This window comes from Plectropomus leopardus, chromosome 18, assembly GCF_008729295.1.
Source record: "Plectropomus leopardus isolate mb chromosome 18, YSFRI_Pleo_2.0, whole genome shotgun sequence".
NCBI classification, from domain to species: domain Eukaryota; kingdom Metazoa; phylum Chordata; class Actinopteri; order Perciformes; family Serranidae; genus Plectropomus; species Plectropomus leopardus.
This window is the reverse complement of record NC_056480.1, coordinates 367733-391276: the sequence shown is the minus strand read 5'-3', so window position 1 is coordinate 391276 and position 23544 is coordinate 367733. Positions and strand designations below refer to the sequence as shown.

General features: G+C 39.8%; 3 protein-coding genes across 3 annotated transcripts in view; 2 read left to right on the top strand and 1 right to left on the bottom strand.

Moving 5' to 3' along the window:
* Positions 1 to 1049: 1049 nt before the first annotated feature.
* The window catches only part of LOC121957675 (collagen alpha-1(XIV) chain-like), a 206127-nt gene continuing 183632 nt past the window's right edge, over positions 1050 to 23544 (bottom strand). Inside the window, 11 exon segments of the mRNA XM_042506398.1 lie at positions 1050 to 1350; positions 6399 to 6554; positions 6639 to 6716; positions 7228 to 7416; positions 8122 to 8188; positions 9091 to 9126; positions 10489 to 10560; positions 11245 to 11298; positions 11526 to 11579; positions 13151 to 13204; positions 13388 to 13483. Coding sequence (XP_042362332.1) covers positions 1064 to 1350; positions 6399 to 6554; positions 6639 to 6716; positions 7228 to 7416; positions 8122 to 8188; positions 9091 to 9126; positions 10489 to 10560; positions 11245 to 11298; positions 11526 to 11579; positions 13151 to 13204; positions 13388 to 13483 — 1143 coding nt within the window. The 3' untranslated portion in view covers positions 1050 to 1063.
* LOC121957680 (natural killer cells antigen CD94-like) lies at positions 15165 to 18073 on the top strand. Its single transcript, XM_042506414.1, has 6 exons — positions 15165 to 15498; positions 16092 to 16211; positions 16311 to 16433; positions 16525 to 16649; positions 16824 to 16933; positions 17494 to 18073. Exons 1-6 carry the CDS (start codon positions 15348 to 15350, stop codon positions 17630 to 17632), a joined length of 768 nt encoding a protein of 255 aa, XP_042362348.1. The 5' UTR covers positions 15165 to 15347; the 3' UTR covers positions 17633 to 18073.
* Positions 19866 to 23143, top strand: LOC121957678 (hepatic lectin-like). Its single transcript, XM_042506407.1, has 6 exons — positions 19866 to 20094; positions 20605 to 20715; positions 20822 to 20944; positions 21036 to 21160; positions 21798 to 21907; positions 22472 to 23143. Exons 1-6 carry the CDS (start codon positions 19938 to 19940, stop codon positions 22608 to 22610), a joined length of 765 nt encoding a protein of 254 aa, XP_042362341.1. The 5' UTR covers positions 19866 to 19937; the 3' UTR covers positions 22611 to 23143.

The window sequence follows — 23544 nt, the reverse complement described above, 5'->3', positions numbered from 1 at the left end:
AAAGTAAATATAACTATTAATCTTAATTTATGTTCACATCTAAGTGTTAAATTTACCGGAAATTTAGCTGTAATTACTTTATTTTGTGAAGTTGTTGCAACTTAAGAATGACAATGAAATTTCCTTCTTCTTTCGAACCGGAGCAGCTTCAGTAAACGAAGTTAGTCTGACTTAACTCGATCATCACGAAGAGGAATTTGCGATGATGAAGTTCGAAGATTAAGGCAGATTTATTTGTCATTTTTTAATGTAGTTTAGAAAATCAAATTAAAATTTGTCACTAAATTCTGCTACATGTTTTGGAGTATACTTGGTTTACTGAAGTTACTGTAAACTTTTAGGAACTTAGAAAGATTTGATTAAATTTCTCATTTTCAGGTTGCAACAACTTCACAACTTTAAGTAAACTCAACAATTAGATATAAAATAAATATAACTTAAGATTAACAATTATATTAACATCATTTTTAAAGCCAATTAGTTTCCTGATTTCTTTAAAGTAAAATCAACTCGTCAGATTTTACAGTGAGGTCCTAAAACTGAAAAACTGAAACAAAACGTTGGTGATATTAAAAAATAAAGAGTGACACTGTTGCTTGTTTGTTGTCTAAATGTGTAGAAATATTTTGTTTTCGTATTTCTGCATTTAAAATTTCTTGCAGACGGTTTTAGGAGGCACTTAACCAACCAGGCGAACAACAAACAGCAGAACTGAAAGCGGAAAACTTCTCTCAGATCGATCTGATGACGAAATGTTTGAGGAACCGAAAACAGCGGACGTACTGACTGAGAGACGCTGTGACGCTGAAAGATAAAAGCCGCTGAATCTGTTTTAAGACGACCGTCTCCTTGGAGACAAAAACAAAAACAACAACAAAAAACAAAGTAAACAGATTTTCTAAATTCAATAGCATAGATGAGTTAAAATAGTCCCAGCCTGTGACCCCACCCCGTCCCCTCTACGATGTCCATAAGAAATCCTCTACGTCAGGCACTTGTTGATTAGTTCATAACCGCCCAATCAGAAGCAGCGAGCGGTGCTCCGTCCTCCAATCACGTCCTCTCATTTAATTAGTCCGGGCAGCGTCTTCGCTCCTCTCTTTAGTCTCCTCTTCGGCCCGAATGTCTCCTCCTCTCCCTCCAGGCTCCGGGCGCTGCGGTGGACGCCGGGGGAACTCAGCTCGATGTTGTCCAGCGCCGGGTCGCCGGGCGCCACGGGCCGCGGCGCAGGGTAGTTGGGCTCGTAGTAGCGATAGGGGTCGTCCTCCTCGACCTCGCCGTAGTTTTGGAAGACATCGGGCGGCAGTTGGACTGCGGGGACAGCGCTGCGTTCAATGACATCCTCACCATCTGCGACGCCAACCAATCAGGCAGCGAGCCAGCCAGAGCGCCAGGCGGACAGGCAGAGAGTCAGTGAGCGCCCAAAACAAAGATGGCCGACCCCCGCCACCACAAGGAAGCAATGTTTTGGATTGGTTTGTTGGGGTTTGATTGGGTTAGTGGGACGGGAAGAGGGACGGGACGGGATGAAGAGACACAGAGGGACAAAGGTTACCAAAGGTTACCGAGGGTTACTGAGTCAGGGTTACCATGGTTACGGACTGAGAGCAGAGTTAGAGGGAAGGATAAATTTAGGATTAACATCTGAAAATTGAAATGAAGTTTCTCGTGAGAAGTTTTGTGTAAATGTCCGTAAGTGTCATCAGGCGGTCGTTAGATTTGTTATCCATTAATTCACATTCAAACTGTCAAAATTAAAGCTTTCAATTTAAAGGTTTATAGACACTAAAGGTTAAAACAGCGTGCAACATTTATACTCATAAGTTGTCGTGCAGATGAGCTTTTAGGAACTGAATGTATTTTTTTAGTTTTTCCTGTGTTTTTTTAAAGGAGAGGCACCGGATGATCGTAATCTAGGAGAAAAAGTGAGGAGAGGACGATCGAGTCGGCGTGAGATCAAAACGTCTAAACTCGGTCCTGTTCTGCCAAATAAAGGTCATATTCTGCCATTTTCTTATTCTCTCTATTTGAGACAATAATATTCTCGATAATATGCCAAAATACTGAAAATATGACCAAAAGAAATGATTTCTAGAGCAAACACCCGGAACAAAATAACTGTTTTAATCAGCATAAACACAACAGTAAAGAAACAAAATAAAAACGACTCTCAGCGATTTAGTTTGTAAATAACAGGAAATGGTATGAATTTCGCTCTCAGTCACGCTTGTTGTTGCCGTGCGTGACGTCATTATGTCAACAGTTTGGAACCTTGCCGTTATCAAGGTGTGATTTTTCTCATCATATTGAAAATGAATACGGTATTATCCGACAGTGAACGTAGCTACACGTACTGTGTGTATCCTGAGATATCAACACACTCTCATCCGTAATCATCAAATATCGACGCTTTGTCAGCGCCGCTCACGTCTGAACATGACGACTCTTACGTTGTGTCTTTTCAAAATACACTTCTGTTTTCACAGGAAATGTAGAAACTCAAAGTCATGCAGCGATTTTTGCTGTTGTTCCCTGCTGGCTGGGCAGTTTCGGTGCTTTAGATGCACACAGTCTTTTTCAAAATGAACAGTGTCGGTGAAATACTTTGGTTATATGTCTTCAGACTCAGCAGAAACGTGCATGATCACTCTGATTAACTCTTAGGATGAAAATGTGCCGTTCATCTCATTTTGGTGTAATTAGATTCCTCTCTTTCCCTGTAAACCTCTAACTGTCTCATCCTCTTCTTTGCTGTCGATACTGTTTTACATCACGTGAAGGCGGAGAGAGGCAGCGGCGAAGCTGGTCAGCTGATGCAGTGACATCACTTGGTCACATGCGGTATTTTCTGCAGCTTCTGCAGCAGTTAAAGCTGTTTTTTTAAAGCTATTTTTGTCTTTGTCAGAGTTTTAGAGCGGCTCAGTAGTCACTATAATACTGTGCTGAGGGTTAGGAGGAGACAGATGACAGACAGACAGACGGACGGATGGAGAGACACAAAGACAGAGGAATGATTACAACATGCAGACGTTACTCACATGACGACCCTGCAGGCTGCGAGGCTGCTGTGTGACCTTTAACCTCAACACACAGCAGACGTTAACACGGTCATGCATGTAAAGACGAGTGAATGAGTAAAGACGGCTCATGTTGGGTTTTCTTTGGAGACACAACGGTCAGAATGATTCTTCATGAATATATTTGCAGTGTTTGAAAAGGCACGTGTGCTGATTTGTGTATGTGAAGAGACTTATTTGGCGTTAACCCTTTGAAACTTGAGCAAATTGGTCTGTTTTTTTTTTTTTTTCAAAAACATAGGGGGGAAGGCAATGACACACTTTTTAAGACATGGCCCAAAAAATAACAAATAAATATTTGAAAAAATTACCACAAAACTAAACAAAAACAGACCCAGATAAAGTGCTGAAGAAAAAAGTATTTATTGTGTGTATTTTATATTTTTTCTGTAACATAATTTTGATTATTGCAGACATAGTTTTCTATATAATTTACCTGATTGTTTGGATTTATTTTTTTTAATAATCCTGTCCTTTTTTTTTAACCTTTTTTTGGCAAATTCTGGGAAATGTTTTTCCAGGTTGCTGATTTGCTGTTTCACTCATGTTCTCAAAGAAAACAAACCAAATCGCTCAGTTTTCAATGAGTCAAACAGCTTGTGAAAAGCATCTGAACGCACCACAAGAAAAACTGATGTCAATTCAGTTTTCAAAGGATTAACGTCAAAGCTGTGATATCAAAATTTACATTTTTTTTTCCTGTTACGGCTGAGAAAATTTGCTGGAGAGCAAAGTAACACAGATCTGATAGAAAAGCTGCCGGCGCTAACTCTTTGTGAACGCTGCAGAGTGATCTGTTGCACTTGTGTTGAGTTGTGGTGTATTTAATGATAAATGAGTACAAGAAAACCCAGCATGCAGCATCTTTCCCTGAACTGACTGAACCCAGACTCAGTGCAAAGATGCAGAATTCAGGCAGTGATCTGGTTTCCATGTCGTTACTGTTTGCTGATGTCAAGCTTAAAGGGCCGTTTCACCCAATTCAAAGTCAACATATTAATCCCTTTTACACTTCCTGTTCAAGGTGGGACTATCGTAGAGCTGTGTCATCTCGCTGTTGTGTTCGATTTAGGAATATAGTTTCCCAGGAATGAGGTTTTTCTGTAAGCCGACACAGAAGTTAGCTTTACCCTGATTCCCTCTTTAAAAAGCCTACGGGATTTTTCCATTTGATTTTAGATCATTGCAGAAAATAAATTCTGTGGTAAACAAACGTTAATGATGCTTACATGTGTTGTTGAGCTAGATAATCTTCACAAATGAACACCACTTCCAGGATTCTTGACTCCTAAATGCAATCACCACAAGTAAAAAGCTAATGCTAGGCTAATACAAACTACGCTACAGTCCCGTCGCCATGGCAACGAGGCTGTGAAGCCGTTTTTGGCTTGGTGTCGCTCTGTTGCAGCTTCTGTCTTCATTCACTGTGGGGTATTTACTGACGTATTTCATGTCGTAGAACAAAACGTGAAAGTCTCGTTAGCGTGTGCTAACCACAGACCTTTTTTAACCTAAAACATGTTAAAAAAAAACTCCACTGACTCAGCAAAGAGAGAACCAGACGTGCCGAAACGCTCACAAATTCAAGGCTCTGTACAGGAGAAAGAGTGGTCTCGGCTCGGATCGAGGTCTGTAACGATGTAATCGTGTGTGTGACAGGTGTGACGCTTTGACGTGTTATGTGTCCGACTCACTGCAGGAGAATAAAAAGTAGCTATTGACGAACTTAAAGGGGAAGAACAGCAGCTGCAAATGTCTGCAAACTGGTAAAAAAACATTCAGGTCCAGGAGCTCCTTTTCCTCCGAGCAGAGGACGAGATCAGCCTCCATGTGACAGAAACGCGAAATGATTGTTATTGACATGTGACGTCACTGTTATTGTTTCATGTCACACTAAAGCCAAACGCTGATGTGTTAAACGTCACGCCTCTATTGGTTCCATGACGCCGGCATGCTGTCTAAAATCACACACTGAAGTGAAATGACGCTGCTGTTGTTTTGTTGTGTAAAAATCCAAAGACAGCATAAAGAAGGGACTATTTTCTCACTTAGAGCAAATGTTTTGATTTCAGTAGCAGAATTTGAGATCCAGTGAAATAAAAAAAACCTTCATCTTTCAGGATTTGTTTGCTGGTTCTTATAAATGTTTACATCGTTTTCTTTGTAATGATTTGGGTGAAGTGACCTTTAGGCAACTATGAGGTGAAAAAACAGACAAAAAGGAGCTCAAAATGATATGTTAATTGTACATATTTCAAAATCATGATGCATATTTGAATTTTTCATGCGAGTCAGACATGCAACCTGAACACGTGCAGAATTCTGTATCCTGACACCGGCTGTATTTCAAGGTGTTTCACCTTCAAATACTCGGAGAGGGACGGGTGACTCCCGTGACATGCAGCCTGTTTAACTCAGCAGCAGCTTTTCCACATGAAAAGAAACCGAATGAATTAAAAGTTTCACTTGACGACCCTCAATCCAAAAGACATTCTCAGTAAAACAAAAAAACTTCATGCTCAGTTACACAGCTTACAGTGTTGAACAAGCTGATGGCTTTTAACTAAGATATTTTACACTGATCATTCTGAGTCATGATTGGATACAGTAGAAGCAAAAGACTAAAATGTGTCATTTTTGTGTAAAATAAAAAGTGAAATGTTTTGTTTCTTTCTTGCTTGAACCTTCAGTTTCTCTTGTTTCAGCCTCCTCGCTCTGCGGCTGTGATCACACGGCCGGATACGATAACCAGGAAACATCAGGTGCTTTTTGTATTTATTAACTAATTAAGTCTTAAAACTGCTGTAGTGATATTCATTTAAATCTCTGAAACCTGAGCAAATGGGTAGAAGGCAACGAGCAATGAAAGAAGAAATTAACAAAATATTAGCAAGAAATTAGTAAGTATTAGTAAGTACAAGAAAACTATCTAAAAATTTGTAAAAAAATAAAATAAAAATAAAAATAAATAAATAAATCAAATATAAAACTTAAGAAACAAAAAACAAACCACAAAACAAGGAAATTAACTGGAAAAAGTGCTCATCTTGTAACTCTTTTTAAATATGGAGCTATAATAATTATAAATATAGTTTTTCCCTAGATTTTTTTTGTTTTTCTCTAGCTGTTTTAAAATAATTTTCAAAATCTATGAATTTCTTGCATTTATTCACATTCATTCCTAAATTGCTTGTTGCCTTTTCTTCCATGTTTTTGAGAGAAACTGCAGCAGTTTTCTCAGGGTTCAAAGGGTTAAATACTCGTCAAAGGCGTCTGGAAGCAGCACAAGAAAAGAGGTGTCGCTCCAGCGACCCTACGTACCTCCAACGTTGTAGCCCACACAGGCGTTCTGGTCGCAGTAACCCGGAGGCCCAGCAGAACCAACAGGTCCTGGGACTCCAGGCCGACCAGGGGCTCCAGGATTTCCAGGTCGCCCTGAGGGACCCTGGCTGCCAGGTCTGCCCTGGCCTTGGGGACCTGGGAGAGGAGGAGGAATTCATTAAAAAAACGACCAGGAGGTCCAGATTGAGAACTCCTGCTGATCGGTGAGGTTTAATGTACCGGGGGGTCCCGTGGGTCCTCGGGGGCCTTGGACTCCGACGCCTTGAGATCCTTTCTCACCCTTTTCTCCTGACTGACCTGGAAACACAAACACACATACACACACACACACATACACAATAGTCAGTGTCACATATTGGTGAAATATTAAGAGCTCGTGTTTAATCTGTTTATTTGGTCACTTAATGATAATTTTTTCCGAGTTTATTTTCTCTGTTTTCCTGTAAATAATCATGTAAAACTGTAGATATTTGATTTTGGGTATGTGGGTGTATGCATATATGTGTAATTAATTAGAGAATAGATTTAAATTAATAAGGAGGCTGTTTAATTAAACTTCGATGACTTTTGGAGAAGAGGTGGGATTAAATAAGTTTCCTCTCACTCCTTTGAAAAATATAAACTAATGTGTTTGACAGTTTCTTTTGCTTCATGTTTTTCATTGAAAATATTAATTCTTTTGTCTGTCTGCTTCTTTGTACGATCAGTTCTCTTTTTCCTTTTTTACATGTTTGCAAATCAAATCAAAAAACTCGACGAGGCTCGACGTTTTGCGTATCTGCTGTGTGAACTGTCGTCTCCACTTCACCTCTTTCTCCCGGCTGTCCGTTCTGTCCGTTCTGTCCCGGGAAGCCGGGTCTTCCTGGGGGTCCCTGCTCTCCCTGTGGCCCTGGACTTCCCGGCCTGCCAGGCTCTCCGGGGGGTCCCGGCACCGTGCGGATGGACACCGGCGGACTGGGCGCGTGGCTCAGGATGGAGTTGTAGCGAGCCATGTGGCCTGGAGACAAGAAGAGGGATGAGTGTCCAGAGACCGGTCCGAACCGGGTGACATGTTCAAGTCCTAACCACCACAGAGCTCATTCATGAACCTTTTATTTAATCTACATTTTTACTGGAATTAAAATTGGTGTCCTGAATACAGCACAGCACACTTACATCGGTTTCTGTTTTTAACATTAAAATGGGAAAAAGATCCAATCAAAATCAAAATCTATCATTCATACAGGCAACTGTGATATAAATAATAGTATTACAATAGTTTTTTGAAGAAAAGAAACAAACAAGAAACAAAGTAAGAAAGAAAAAAGGTAAAGTTGGTTTTAATATTTGACAGGAAAAACAAAAAGTAATAAAGTGCACAGATTATTTCTTGTACCTCTACACACTTACAATTATTATCATTACATCTCCCGTCCTGTGTACAAATTTTGTAAAATCACGTCCGTGAACATGTTCATACGGGCCTCTGAGTTAAGACAAATATGTTCAGTAAAACAGGATGAGATCCTGTGAGAACGAAGGAGGCAGAAAAAGAGACAGATTTTAATTAAAATAAGCAAACAAACAAAGGTCTCTTATTCTCCATTTACTAAAACCAGGGCACATCCCAAAATAAGTAAGCAAATGAAGTAATTAAAAATCAAAAAAATTAATAAAATCTTTAACTCAAACCCGTAAACAAACAGAAGGTGCTGTGACTCACTCTGAATGAGCTGCTCGCAGACCTGCCTGGCGATGGCCTGAACTGATGCTGTGGACTGCAGGTCGCCCTGGAAACACACACACAGGCTGGGATGAGTATCGCTCAGGTTTTAACGGTACTACTACTCTTACAGATACTGCTTATTTAACAGAACTTTAATCGGCTCTTTTTGGGGTTTTTTGAAGGAAGAAAAGAACCAGCTGATGCATTTTGGTGTTTCTGCCCTTATGTGCTCAACAGCAGCATCGACACCAACTCTTAAATCCGAGTTTCCTTTACAGATTTGCACAAAACTCAAGCGATATTTTCAAAATGTCGATAAAACAACCTCGAGATGACTGTTTCCACTGAGTGATGTTCTGCGACTTCTCCTCTGACAATAACATCCCAGTAACCATGGCGATGGATGTTCAAAACATCAGCAGCTTTATTTCTCGTGCAGCCACCGAACTAGCCGTCATTATTTCCCGTCCAAGGCCACGTAGGCGTGTTATGGAGCCATGATGGAAAGGCCACTTGTACGTGGGAGCGGACACGTATGAGGGATTTCTGGGAGCTGATAGTCCACGATTTCACAGAGGAACTGTGGGTTAAAAACTTCCGGATGATCTGCTGTTATGTGATGTGATGCAGTAACAGCTCTTGTAGCTCCTGCTGCATCATGAGGGAGCCTGACAGCAAACAAAACCTTCTCATTGCAGTTTTGTGAAATACGGCTTTATCAGTTGAAATACCACCTCATAAAAGCAAGGAAACTGGGAGCTTTTTTATATACTGACTGAATAAAATACTACTACTACCCCGAGGCAGGAACTTGTTTCACCACTTTAAAGGTTCTCAAAAACTGTCCGACAGGAGCGGTTTCTGCAGCGGAGACACGCACCAACGGGCGAGACCCCGAAAACTCCCCCCGAGTTCCTGCAGGTTTCCTCCTTTACATAAAACGAGCACAGTGACAGATCCACTCACCCGTTCACCTTTGTCTCCTTTGCTCCCAGGAGGACCCTGCAACACAGAAACGTCAGTGAAAAGAGGAAAAACACAAACCTGCGAAGGATCGAACGCTGCAGACACAACCTGTTCAGATTTCAGGGAGCGCGCGGCGTTCCTCAGGTTGAAATAACAGTGAAAACATGTTCAGGATTCAGGACAGCACACAAATCCTTTCAAACCCAGAATCCTTTGCGTCTGCTGTTTCCTGCTTTATCTCGATGTGATGCATCCTGATCAGAGTGTCAGGAACATTTGTTATCTCTATCATGAGGCAGTTGTGGCTTTAAATATTGAACCTCTGATTATCGTTTCCTGGTCAAACTGACATTTTATGACTTGAACTTTTGTCATTGTTGACTTTTTTTTATTAATTTATAACCTGAGCAGCAAATCCTTTATGCACTGAATCAAGCTGCAATCTTTTTAATAAATCATATCGATAAGCTTTTATGTATGTGTCACTAAAAACAAACAAACCCACAAGAAGCAAACAGACTCACAACTAGTCAAAATAAACTTTGCAGTCTCTCTCCACACAGCCCAAAATCCAACACTCACAGCAAAACAGTGAAGGCTGATGAAGAGGACTTCAGGTACGACGAAATGTGACACCCGCAAACGTAATTAACCTCAAACGTGATACAAATCTTCCTCTTTTGATGTAATAATCCCACAGATGTTGTTGCCTACAACAAATGTGATTCTAAATTTCGTGCAAATGTTCAGAGAAGATATCGATATGAGGAACATAGTATAGATGTCTTTTCTGGACATTTGCAGGAAATGTAGCATTACGTTTGTAGTAGGCAACTGCTGCTACGTTTGTGGGAAATTCACAAAGTTTGTGGGATTATCACATCAAAAGCAGCAGATTTGTATAACGTTTGTGGTTTGTTACGTTTGCGGGTGTTACAGGAAACTTGTTTTTCATTTTGAACTGTCCCTTTAATGTTTCATAATCTCTCTAAAAAACGTGTCATTTCCAAAAGCTGAACTATGTTTTCGGCTGCTAAACTCACATGAAGACCTGCGCTTGGTAATTAGGAAAGGAGGGCTCTTTGCAGTCCGCCCACGTATCTCTAATTACACGCTTGACAACACTTTTATTTTTTTCTCACAGCGATACAGAGTAATTTGTCAGCAGTTTGTTTCACCTCCTACAGAATCTCATTTCGTCTTTGGCGCTGCAGTCCAAATGTGATTTACTGCGTGTGAACATTTCATTTAATCAGGAATAAATGCAGAGGCAGAGGGTGGTCACATACCGAGCTAAACTCTGTTACCGCGGTGAACGATGAGGTAAACACGGAGCAGCAGCTGCTCGTCAGGCGTTTCTGTTCGGGATGATGTCTGTATGCAGACGGACGTACTCACCGGTGGTCCCAGCTCTCCCTGTTTTCCTGGAGGGCCTGTGTTACCCGGGGCCCCCGGGGCTCCCGGCGTCCCCTGAAGAGACACAGACAGATTTGAATTATTTTTTTTAACCCTTTGAGAACTGATTACAAATAACTCTAAATTCTAAAAAAAATAATTACAATGATTATGAATCCAGAGTTTTGGACATTTTTTTCCTTGTTTCTTTAAATTAATTTTCGATATTTATTTTTTAATTAGGGTGTTTACTGGAGACTGATGGCATTTTAACAGGTTGTTTCCAGTTGTTTTTTCCACAGCAGCCTTCTAATAAGCTCCGGTTCAGTCTAAAAACTGTATGCATGTATGAATGCACAGTATTACAGTACATTCAGTAGTACAGTAAATCTACTCACACTGTCACACAGCAGTGGATGCAAACTGTGACATTAGTGACCAAAGTAGAATAAAAATGATTTTCAGAATGATTTTCAAAATGTGTTTTAATACAAAATACAGTCTTGATTCTTCCCCGGCCTGTTTCGAAGGGTTTGAAAGAAAAATCATCCGCAGCTTTAAGGTGTTTTACAGGATTTTGGTCCAGTTTGATCATTACGACAGCGTCAACTTCAAGCATCTTTAGCTGACACGATGACTGCTGTCTCGGTCAGATCTTCCCAAAAATATATAAATATCTTATACAGCCGGACAGCAAACTGCAGCTCGGTCCGAATCAGCTGCCAGACTCATTTTACTTGACATTTAATTTCCACTTACGATGGTTCCTGTTGGACCCTGTCTGCCCGGCGGGCCGTCTTTGCCCGGTAGTCCCTGTGGATGAGAAGATTTGCTGCAACATAAACATGTTTGTGTCCATTCAGTATTTGGGACAGTACTCCTCCTGATACTTCCAGTGCTCATCTTTATGCTTTTATTTGACTGTATTGTCATTCATTTGTAAATCCCCTGATCATCTGGTGAGAGGGGCTTAGGACAAAGAGGGGTGAGCTGCAGGAAGACGTGCGCCTTTTTAGTTAGCCTTTTTCAGAGTAACTCACTCTGGATCCTGCAGGTCCTTCTCTGCCTGGAGCTCCAGGTCTGCCAGAGACTCCCTGCAACACAAAGAGCAGAGCAGAGGTCGCTGCAGGTCACATTCACACCACGTTAGCTGGTTACTTAGTTTGCACCTTTATTTCAAACATGCCAAATAAAATAGGAGAGTAAATAAAATATGAGCACGAAAAACAACACCAGAATCCCTGTCGGACATATTCAGATTCACATATACATAAGAAATTTGTGTCTGAAAAAGAGTAGGAGGAACTCGATACACGTTTCACAAATGACGTCAATATTTAAAAAACTGAAGTGGAGCTACAGTCACAGCTTGACTAGGCCAGTTAATTCGGCTCCTGTCCTTGTCCCGGTATACAAGCACCGGAGGAAAATCCATGTCTTGGCTGAGATGTGACTTTTTTTATTTCAAATGAATATAAAAAACTACCTTTTCATGTTGTATGTCGCTCCTTATTGCTTAATTGTTCAAAACATGTCTGACCCGTTTTGCAGCACCCTTTCTCGCCTCGTAAATAACTAAAAGTCTCTTTCTCAAACCACCACGGGAGGAAATCAGTCAGACTAACAATAATTAAACCTTTGTGTAAATGCAAACATACTGTGTGTGACTGTTTGAGCAGCAACACTCAAAATGTTTGATGTGTAATGACAAATTTTACAAGATTAAAAAATAACTCCACCTTCTGGGAGGTCATTTGTACTTATTTGTTGTATTGCTTCCTGTTTCCCCTGTGACAGACAGACGCTGTAAGATCAAAACGCTCTAATGTCACAAACTCAGGGAATAGAAACATAACAGAGCAACAAATAAGAATCAACCTTTAGCAAATGGCACCATTATTCAAAATCTGACAACTATTTGCTACAAAAAGGTCATTTTAGTCCCAGAAACTTATAGTGGAGCAGTAATTACTTGTGGGAGACTCTTTTTGAGCACCAAACCTTTCTGAAACAGCACACTGCTCAATGTTCTGTCACCGTGTGTTAATTCATTCGACCAAAACACTTAAAATACAGTTCTAACAAGAGCTCACAGCTCCCCATCAACGCCAACAAGACGGAAATCTGCATTACATAATTATCAGAATGAAGAATAAAGTACAATCAGTGTTTGGTCCAGATTCTTTAAAAATGATATAGTGAGCAAATACAAACGACCGTAGATGTCTGAGCTGAGCGAAGTGAAATTTCCATATGTGTGACTCACATGTGGATCATGCAGACTTAACCCCGCAGAACTTTGACATTATATTACTTTAACATCAGTCTTGTATGTGAGACCTGAGGCATCTCTAAAGTTTTGATTGTCATTTTAGATTAATTTTTGCAAATAAAAAAGTTACATTTTTAATATTCAAAGATAATTTCTTTAATTTGAACAATGTACTATGGGCAATTTGCATTTTTCATCAGTGAATTAAAGAGAAATAGAGTTTTTCATCTGTATATCTGAATAATAACGATCCTAGAATGGGCCCCTGTGGGACGCCACAAGGTAGTTTTTGGTTGAAACAGCAACCCTTATAAAACAAACTGTCTTCTGAAACTTACTTATTTAACCATTTGAATGCATGTTGTCTTTACATTTTTTAAATGTTATTTTTACCTGAGCTCCTTGTTGTCCAGCCTCGCCTTTCTGTCCTCTCTCTCCTGGAGCACCCTGCAGATAAAAGGTATACTTTGTTTTCTCATTGTATGTGTTTTGTTAATATATTATTAAAAATACTCAACAATATTGTTCCAAAAGTGTTTTCCTAAATGTACAGTAAGAATTTCATATGAATGTAAGAAAACTGTGATAGGAGACTTTATAATACACTCATTTTATAATGCAAGGACTTACTGGGGGTCCTATGATTGAGCGTCCACTGGGTCCCTGTGGTCCTTGGGGTCCCTGAGGTCCTGGGACACCTGTATCACCTACTGGACCAGTCGGGCCCTGGTGAAAGAAAGAGAAAGAGAGAGAGAAACAAAGAGTTAAAGATCTCGTGTTGGCACGCTTGCACAGCCTGATGTAAGGACACTGGTGTTAACTGGTCATGTCAAAGTCTCTCTACAATTCTACAATTTCATTTAGCAGACGCTTTTATCGTTACAACACAAGCAAGAATTTAGACTTAAGGAAAATGGCAGACTACATGTTGGTCCCTGACAAATCGCCGCTTGCTGTCTGTTGTGACTTCTGAGAGGCGCTACAGGCCGACTTCAAGGAACAAGGATGTAAACAAACAGTGGTGCCTGAAGTGGAGTGTGATACTGGCGCTCTCGTGTTTGGAGAAGCCAAAAAAGGAAGTAAAAACTGACTGTGAACTTTTCACAGTTTCACAGAAGTGGTAATCCCCAAGGCTGAAAAACGAAGCCAACACAGAAGTGGCGATCTAATAGCCATTTGAAACTGGCTCTAAAGAAATGAGTAAATCCCCAAACACCCTGATGTTATAATGCCCAGCCATAAAACCCAAATAAACATGTTTACAGCCCAGTACAAAAAAAAAAAACAGTTTTGGTCTCTGTGGCTAATTTAAACATTCATGCCAACTATAAAACTATAAAACTCCAGAAATACAACTGCCATTTTTTTTGGGACAGACATCGTAGATCTACTCGACACTCATCAGAGAGTTACTTTCTGTTGCCTCCTCGTAAAATCAGTGTGTTATTGAGCAATTATGGAATTAATTTCTGTTTTTTTAAAATTTTTATTTGTGAAAGTTATATAGCACATTTTCAAAAGGTTAACATCGTGTTTGTCTACATGAGGAATAGCGTAGATCATTTCATATGCTAAACATTCTTGATGGTCTCGGAGATGTGAGCTGGATGTTGAACTATCTATGACTGCGTTACATTACAGCTTTTTAATTCACGTGTACACACTGATCCACGCACAGGCCTGTGGCTGCTCTGCGCTGCAGCCACAAACAAATGACAGTCGCGTTTTGAGAAAGTGTGAAGTTAAACAAATTGATGTTGTTGGGTTTTAACTCTTCATCACGCTCAGCTTTGATATCTATTTTTCTGTAGGCTTGTGGTTACGTCTCACTCTTTAAGGCGATATTTCATATCAAGTTTAACATCTGAAAGTGTGAAATGATGGCGATAAGGAAATGACGTAAGTGCTGATAGCAGGATATGTCACATCTGCAGCGAGGACATTTTAATCAAAGTAAATGTTGCTTCAGGACGCCATGTTAAAAACCAGAGCATTTGAATGTTGTATCAGCTCATGCTCACTGTTTGATCCATTATTTTGTTTCTGTTATTTGACCTTGTTCTGAAAACAGTTGCTGTGCTACACATTTAAGAGGTTCAAACAGTTTTGTTATATTTTTTTGCAGACTATTGGTGTAACTACAGCAGCACCACAGACACTTCATCTGAATTCTGTGAAACACCTTTACGAGCTCTCGCATACCTGACAAACCACAGATCGCAAATAACAGCTTAAAAACTGTTAATCAGCGCACGTTTGTGCTTATCGGGAAAAATGTTTTTTTAAGAGCTCAAAGGAAGATTAAAAACATCGGCCAGTTAGTTGCAAAAAATGTGGCAGTGTGTGTGTGTGTGTGTGTTTTCCTGCTACTACTTCCTGAAGACTTTGTGTTGAACAGAGAGACAGACGCAGACAGCAGAGAGAGCAGCATCAGAATACAGCAAAGCTTCATATTTATGATTCAAAAATACAAACTAAAGAGAAGCACCTTGTGTTAGATAAATACAGCAACAGATCGACAGCAACGCGCTGCACTATACAGAAAATTCAGACTACTGTGAAGTGACAGCGACCTTTCTTCCACCTTAAAATGTCCTCCAACATTTATGAAGACCCAAATTTAACGATGAATGTGAAATACTGCAAAGGAGCCAGAGAGGAGAGCGGGGACAGAGAGGAGAGACTGGTGGACATCTACCAGAGTGTGGACTCAGACCAACACGTGTGTGCACAGGATCGAGGTACAGAGTTATGTAACATTTTTGAATCCTTACTAAATATTATTGCTAATATAGGAAATACATAAAATAAAATAAGGGGCTTCGTTATAAATGACACTTGTGCATGATTGTGGTAATATTGATTAGTTTTCTTTACAACTGAGATGCACATTTTACAACCTTAACAAAAGATAAACATACACCAAAGCATTTAATACTTATATAACATATTTTTATATTTTTGTATCTCTTTGATTTTTGTCCTGTAAAACACTTAAATCCCTGTAACATCAGCACGATGGTTTTTTAAGGGTGGCCTCACCTGTGCTCTCTCGCTGTGTGCACAGGGCCATAGCATCATGTGACCTATTGCAGTTTTTGGAAATTTGGCTTTAAAGACCACCTCATGCGAGCGTAAAAACTTTTTTTGTGATAAGTTGGCAGATATGTGAGCTAGCTGTCAGCTCAAGCTGAGGAGCTTTCTGCCGACGTATCAGGATCAGATATTTCCCTCTCTGTGGGTTGTTTCCTGTAAAGTAAACATCTTTGTTCTTGTCTGTTCAGACAGGTTGACTTAAATCAAAACATGTTGTCTGTGTCCTCTGCCTCTGCAGGGGCACACTCCAAAAAGCATTTTGCAGCGGTCCAGAGAAACCGTTTTAAACCCGCGGCACTGGTTCTGGGTCTGCTGTGTCTCCTGCTGGCAGCTGGAGTCACTGTGCTGTCTGTACTCTGTAAGGACCTTTTCTTTGTTGTGATGTCAAATCTGAGTGACTCAAAACCTCTATCAATGGATTTAATTTTAAGTCACCTCTTTTTTTGTTTTTTACCAGATAGTTTAACGGCTTTGGAAAAAGTCCAGCTGCAGATCAGTAATGACGAGCTGCAGAGACGTTTTACCAACCTGAGCGACAGTTTCTGCCAGACAAAGGACCAGACAAAGGGGAACATCACAGGTGAGAAATGCTTAAAAAGGAACACTTCAGGTCTTGTGTATATTTGCCATTAAAATATTTGAAATCTGTCGCTGAAACTCTGGTTAAACAGAGTGGAGGAGATTTCGATGCAGATGTTACTTCAAATCCACTGAGAGGAAAAGCTGGACAGAGAGCAAGAGGGACTGTCAGAGCAGAGGAGCAGATCTGGTGGTAATAAACGACAAAGCTGAACATGTGAGTGTCACAGGTTAGAGTTAAAGATCTAAGACTTTTTGGGGAACTCATTGAATACATTTCTCTCTAATTGTGGTCGTAAATCTCTCAGAACATGAAGGTGTGTATTTATTACACAGAAACATTAGTGTATTAACAGAGGAATAATAATCTGCTCTTTTGCTACATTTTTAGGATTTTGTCAGTGAACATGTAGATTCCTGGATCGGCCTGCAGCCAGTGAAAGACCAGTGGGGAAAGGCTTGGGAATGGCAATGGGTGGATAAATCAAATACAAATTATTGGTGAGAACATTTTGGTTTCTTTTAATATCATCATATGTCAAACTCACTGTTTATGGCTATTAACTGGAAAAAATGTTTTTTTTTTTTTAAAAATCTTGTTTTCATACAATGCTAGTATTTCTGAATAAATGTAAATATAAATTAATATAAAATCTTCCTATGGATGAACTTGCCATCAGAGGAACATGATGTGTTTGGCGTTTAGCTGTTGGACTGAAAATAAAGATTAGTGTGTTTTTAATTAGTAAAAAATCTAAATCTGAAGAGCTGAATTTGACACGCTTTGTGCCAACACATTCAGAGGCTGAAGCACTGACGTCCGGGCGATGAACTCAGAGTCTACTGCTCGACCACATGGGGGCGCCATCATGTTTATATTGAGCCTCCTCCGAGCTGCCCTCTGAGCTGAACACATTCATTAAAAGACATAAAGAAAACACGTATGAAGGTCCAGTGTAGTGTCAGTCCTGAATTCATTTTATGAGACCACAGCATCCATAATCTGAGATCAATAATGTTTTGTGGCATTTATGTGAAACATTATAACGTTTGTTCGACAGGCCCTGGCAGCCAGAGGTGATGCCTAACCCTGTACACGGGGCTGCATCGACAACATACATTAATCTGAAGGGACCCTGGGATCAAACCAACGAGGGATCCAAACGATGGATCTGTGAGAGACAGATCTCTTCAGTCTGACATGTGACATGCAGCTGTGTTGTTATGGGTTTGATTCTTGCTGAGGACCTTTACTCTCTTTATCATGAGCTCTTACTGCCCTCCCTTAAAAACATCTTAATAAAGACAAACATGAGAAAGTTAAATGTAAGACATTACTCAGAAGTGATAAATGGTGGATTTAAAAAAAAGCCGAAATGTTCATGACGTTAAAGAAAATAAAATCATATTGAAAGAAACACACAGTTAGACTTTTCTGCTACTCTTCGAGCCTGAACAGTGCAACAGGTGCAGCTAAAACTGTTCAGTTTGTCCTGAGTGTAACTAGAGGAAAAGTCACAGGGATCCAGAACGAAAACGGTTCATCCACTGCGGTGCACGGCAGTACCGTGTGAATTTCACAGAAATCTGCCCTTCACATCTTAGTGTCGTCAGGGTGCCAACACAAATGTTTTCAGAGAAATCCGGCCCACAGAGGTGAAAGTCTGGTGCTGTTTCATCATGGATTCACAGGCAGATGGTCTGATACCTTGTTCCAAGGCAACTTATCTGTTTTAATGCATCAGTTGTAAAATGTTCTCTTAACAAAATATGACAACTTGGTTAAAAAAACAGTTTTAGTTTAGGCAACACACTGCTAAAAAGAACTGTACTAAAACTGGACAATGCATTCTACTGGCTGAAGTAAAGGAAACCACCAAGCTGGAGACGCTGGAGAGTCAAATGATTGAAAAGTTGAATGGGTTGTGTGTGTATCTTTATCATAAAGAGGTTACTATAAGGTTCTGTACTAGTGTCTAATAATTCCAGTGATACTAACCTTTTGCTGGACACGATGATCTATTCTAACCTTATGTAATGGAAAGAGAAATAATACTTATTTTCATATATTATTATTTTATTATCATCTATAAAACATCTTTGGTGAGGTAAGGTAAGGTAAAGTATGGTAAAAGGAAAGGAAAGGTCAAAGATAAGGTAAGGAAAGGTCAAAGGTAAGGTAAGGTAAAGTAAGGTAAGGTAGGTAAGGTAAGGTAAGGTAAGGTGAAAGGTAAGGTAAGGTCAAAGATAAGGTAAGGTTAGGTAAAGTAAGCTAAGGTAAGGCAAAGTAAGCTAAGGTAAGGTAAGGTAAGGTATGGTGAAAGGTAAGGTAAGGTCAAAGATAAGGTAAGGTAAGGTCAAAGATAAGGTAAGGTAAGGTCAAAGATAAGGTATTCAAATTCATAAAAAATGACTTATTGCTGTTTAGTATCTTAGAAGAGAATGGACTGAACGGGTTTTTTTATACCGGTTTAATCTACGGTTCGGCCGTCCGAACCGTCGGCCTGAGGGCATCAGCTGAAACTCAGGGTTTGGGATGTGTGTTGGGTCGTTCACTTCTGCGCCTCCGTAAGCACAGACTCCTCACACAGAAGCTGAAGATAATGATATTCATTTTTCCAGACAATCTTCATGGCTGTTTGTATAAGTCCTGTGAGTTTCGTCTTCAGCTGTGGGACGGGGAGTCATATCATACCTGAATGCTATCTGATCACACTCTCTAAGACTGTTGCAATAAATACACGATTTTACTGTCAATACCACCAAGTCTGAGCCTCGCCAAAAATACATTTGATTACAGGGATTGGTAATCACAGAAACAGGAAAATCCATTGCTGATGCTTCACATCAGACTTTGAAAAGCCAAATACGGTTCCTAACCGTTTTCTAAAGCTTTTTCTTCCTCAGTTCTGAGTTTGGTCACATCTGGTTTTTATGACTCTGTTTTGAGGGTGTAACATCTGATAGCTTGAAATGATGGCTTTGACAAAATGGCGGCAGTGATGATAACCGACTATATTACATCTGCAGCACGGCCGTATCAGCCGAATTGTTGCTTCAGGATGAGATGTTAAAAATAGGACATTTTAAAACCATCTGTCAGTTCATGTTCATCGTTTGGCCCAAGATGTGCTGTTTCTATTCCATCATTTGGCCCTGTTATATTCACAACGGTTGCCGTGCTACACAGTTCGGGGGTTTAAGCATAGTTTTTCACCCCTTTCTAGTCTATTCTGTGACACAGCAGCACAGCAGACATTTTAACGTCATTATCTGCAAACAATCTGAATTCTGTGGACATTTTTCAGTGCTCTAGCAGAATTGACAAACCACAGATCACAAATCTCAAAAATGTAGCTCGGACATGTGTTTCCTGAAAATGTGAGGGTGTTATTCTGTCAACACTTCCTTAATGTGGTCGTTTGAACAGAGGGCCAGAGACAGAAACAGAGACAGCAGCATTGACTCCTGTAAAACTGACTTTTCACATGTTTTTCACCTTAAAATGGCTTCAAACATTTGTGAAAATTCAAATTTGACAAAGAATGTGAGATACTGCAGAGGAGCCAGAGAGGACGGCGGGGAGAGGGTGGAGACTCTGGAGGACAACTACGAGAATGTGGACACGGACCATCGTGGTGATATTTCCACACAGGGTGGGGGTACGTAGGTATTAAAATTCTGTATAATCAATACATATTATTACTGTGTTTTTCTTTTCATGTGTGCTTTTCATGGGGTTTTCAGAGTGACACAAAAAAGTGACAAAATGGAAGAAGTATTTTCAAATCAGGTACTACGACAAAAATAAACAAATAAATTTAAAAAAACAGATGTAAGAACAGACATAAAATTAATCAATGCTTTAATAATGAATTATCACCAATATATGAGGAAATAGCAATATCGCAAATGTCAATCAATTTAATAAAGACAACAATACGAGACGATGGATGAGAACTGAAATGTAAGTGAAAGATTATATTTTATTGGAAAATTAATCCACTCACTGTTTACTGGCTCTCGTTATTATAAAAAAAAAAATTTGGGGGGCATTTCCCTTGCAAATGCAACATTTTACATCCTCAGTCATTAAATAGGATCCTTAATGTCTTGGTTCTTGTCTGTTCAGACGAGCTGCCTCAATGAAAATGTGTTCTCTGTGTACACAGGAGCACATACTCAAAGGCGTCTCGCAGCTGTGCAAAGAAACCCTTTAAGAACTGCTGCTCTGGTCCTGGGCCCCCTGCTGGTAGCTGGAGTCGTTGTCCTGTTCAGACTCTGTGAGGACTTTGTCCTTGTTTTAATGTCATCTCTCAAATCACTCAAAACCTTGATCAGTGGGTATGATTTTAACTTACTGTGCTGTTTGTTTTTGGTTTTAACCAGATAGTTCAGCCATTGTGAAATACAACCAGCTCAGCAGCAGTTATGACGAGCTGCAGAGACGTTATACCAACCTGAGTGACAGTTTCTGCCAGACAGAGGACCAGACAAAGGGGAACATCACAGGTGAGAAATACTTAAAAAGGAACATTTGAGGTCTTGTGTATATTTGCCATTAAATTATTTGAAAGCTGTTGCTGAAACTCTGGATAAACAGAGTGGAGGAGATTTCGATGCAGATGTTACTTCAAATCCACTGAGAGGAAAAGCTGGACAGAGAGCAGGAGGGACTGTCAGAGCAGAGGAGCAGATCTGGTGGTAATAAACGACAAAGCTGAACATGTGAGTGTCTACTGACATGTTTACATCTGCGTATGTACAGCATGTCTACTTTTTGCATGACATAAGTTTCTGTACAAGCTTATTTTATGAGTGTAGGTGTGCGCGATTATATTTGGGTTTATACTGCTTTTGGAAATTCCTGTCAGACAAAGAAACCCCTGTTATTGAGTATTTTCAGTTATAATGTAATTCTTCTAATCTAATATTATTATAATAATTATAATCTCTTAGTTTTTACTCCAAAAGCAAGTGTCTGATATTACTAGGTAGGTTGTAGATTAAGTATTGTTTGTTAATTCTTATTCCTCTTATTAAACAGAATTGAACACTTTAACATTTAAAAGAACAAGTCTGAACGCGGCTCCCTCATATTACACACTGCTTTAGTACAGTGGCAACTTCTAACAATCACTTTTATTGATCCTTAAGATTGGGACAGAAACTTCCTGTACAAACATTGTATAAATTATTTGCAACAACAAGACGATTATATTGTGGTGTTTCTTTTTCATTGCTACTTCCCCTGGAGGACTTCTTTCTTCCAGAAATGGTCAGAACATGAAGCGTGTATTTATTACACAGAAATATTAGTGTATTAACAGAGGAATAATAATCTGCTCTTTTGCTACATTTTTAGGATTCTGTCAGTGAACATGTAGATTCCTGGATCGGCCTGCAGCCAGTGAAAGACCAGTGGGGAAAGGCTTGGGAATGGCAATGGGTGGATGAATCAAATACAAATTATTGGTGAGAACATTTTGGTTTCTTTTAATATCATCATATGTCAAACTCACTGTTTATGGCTATTAACTGGAAAAAATGTTTTTTTTTTTTAAAAAATCTTGTTTTCATACAATGCTAGTATTTCTGAATAAATATAAATATAAATTAATATAAAATCTTCCTATGGATGAACTTGCCATCAGAGGAACATGATGTGTTTGGCGTTTAGCTGTTGGACTGAAAATAAAGATTAGTGTGTATTTTAATCAGTAAAAAAATCTAAATCTGAAGAGCTGAATTTGACACGCTTTGTGCCAACACATTCAGAGGCTGAAGCACTGACGGCTCCGGGCGATGAACTCAGAGTCTACTGCTCGACCACATGGGGGCGCCATCATGTTTATATTGAGCCTCCTCCGAGCTGCCCTCTGAGCTGAACACATTCATTAAAAGACATAAAGAAAACACATATGAAGGTCCAGTGTAGTGTCAGTCCTGAATTCATTTTATGAGACCACAGCATCCATAATCTGAGATCAATAATGTTTTGTGGCTTTTATGTGAAACATTATAACGTTTGTTCGACAGGCCCTGGCAGGCAGAGGTGACGCCTAACCCTGTACACGGGGCTGCATCGACAGCATACATTAATCTGAAGGGACCCTGGGATCAAACCAACGAGGGATCCAAACGATGGATCTGTGAGAGACGGATCTGTTCAGTCTGACATGTGACATGCAGCTGTGTTGTTATGGGTTTGATTCTTGCTGAGGACCTTTACTCTCTTTATCATGAGCTCTTACTGCCCTCCCTTAAAAACATCTTAATAAAGACAAACATGAGAAAGTTAAATGTAAGACATTACTCGTGTGTGTGAAACATGGTTGACTACAAAAAGGCAGAAATCTTCATGATAATAAAGAAAACAAAATAATATTCAAAGAAAAACACAGACTTCTAAATTTCACAGCAATCTGCCCTTTACTGCTGAACGAGACGAGGCAGGTCGACATAAATATTGGACTATTTGTTCTGTCTTTAACCAAACAGAGTTTGACAGCTTGAAAGAGGTCCAGTGTGACGGTGACATTCACGTAATCAGATCACGACGGATCGGAAATGTGCAACATTTTGCTGATGCTTGATATCAAACAAAGCAGGAGACTGTCTCACATTAAGTTACTGTTGGCTGTAAATTCACCACCTTTACACAGAAAGCAGTAGATAACGTTATCTCAGAGCCTTGTGGGACAGAGCCTGGTCTCCTCCAGCAGCTGCCTGTATTAGACAGCAGACTACAGTGAGGAGCGCTCACTCTAAAGCTAACTCTGGGGACCAAAACATCCCAAGAAGTACACTGCATACCACAAAAAAAAAAAAAAAAAACTTGACTTGAAGCAATCTCTATTTTTGTGATTGATGATACAAATCTTATGACTTTGTGGGGGAGCACTACCCATAACATTTTAGTTTTCTGTGTGTCATCACAATCATTTTCAGGGCAGTCTGGCCCACAGTGGTAAAAGTCTTCATTGTAAAGTCATGGATTAAAAGACAAACAGTCTAAAACTGTATTTCAAAGCAGAATATCTGTTTCAACTCATTCACTGTCACATTTTCACTTGACTTAACAGGAAAACATGGTTTCTTTGACAGAAATA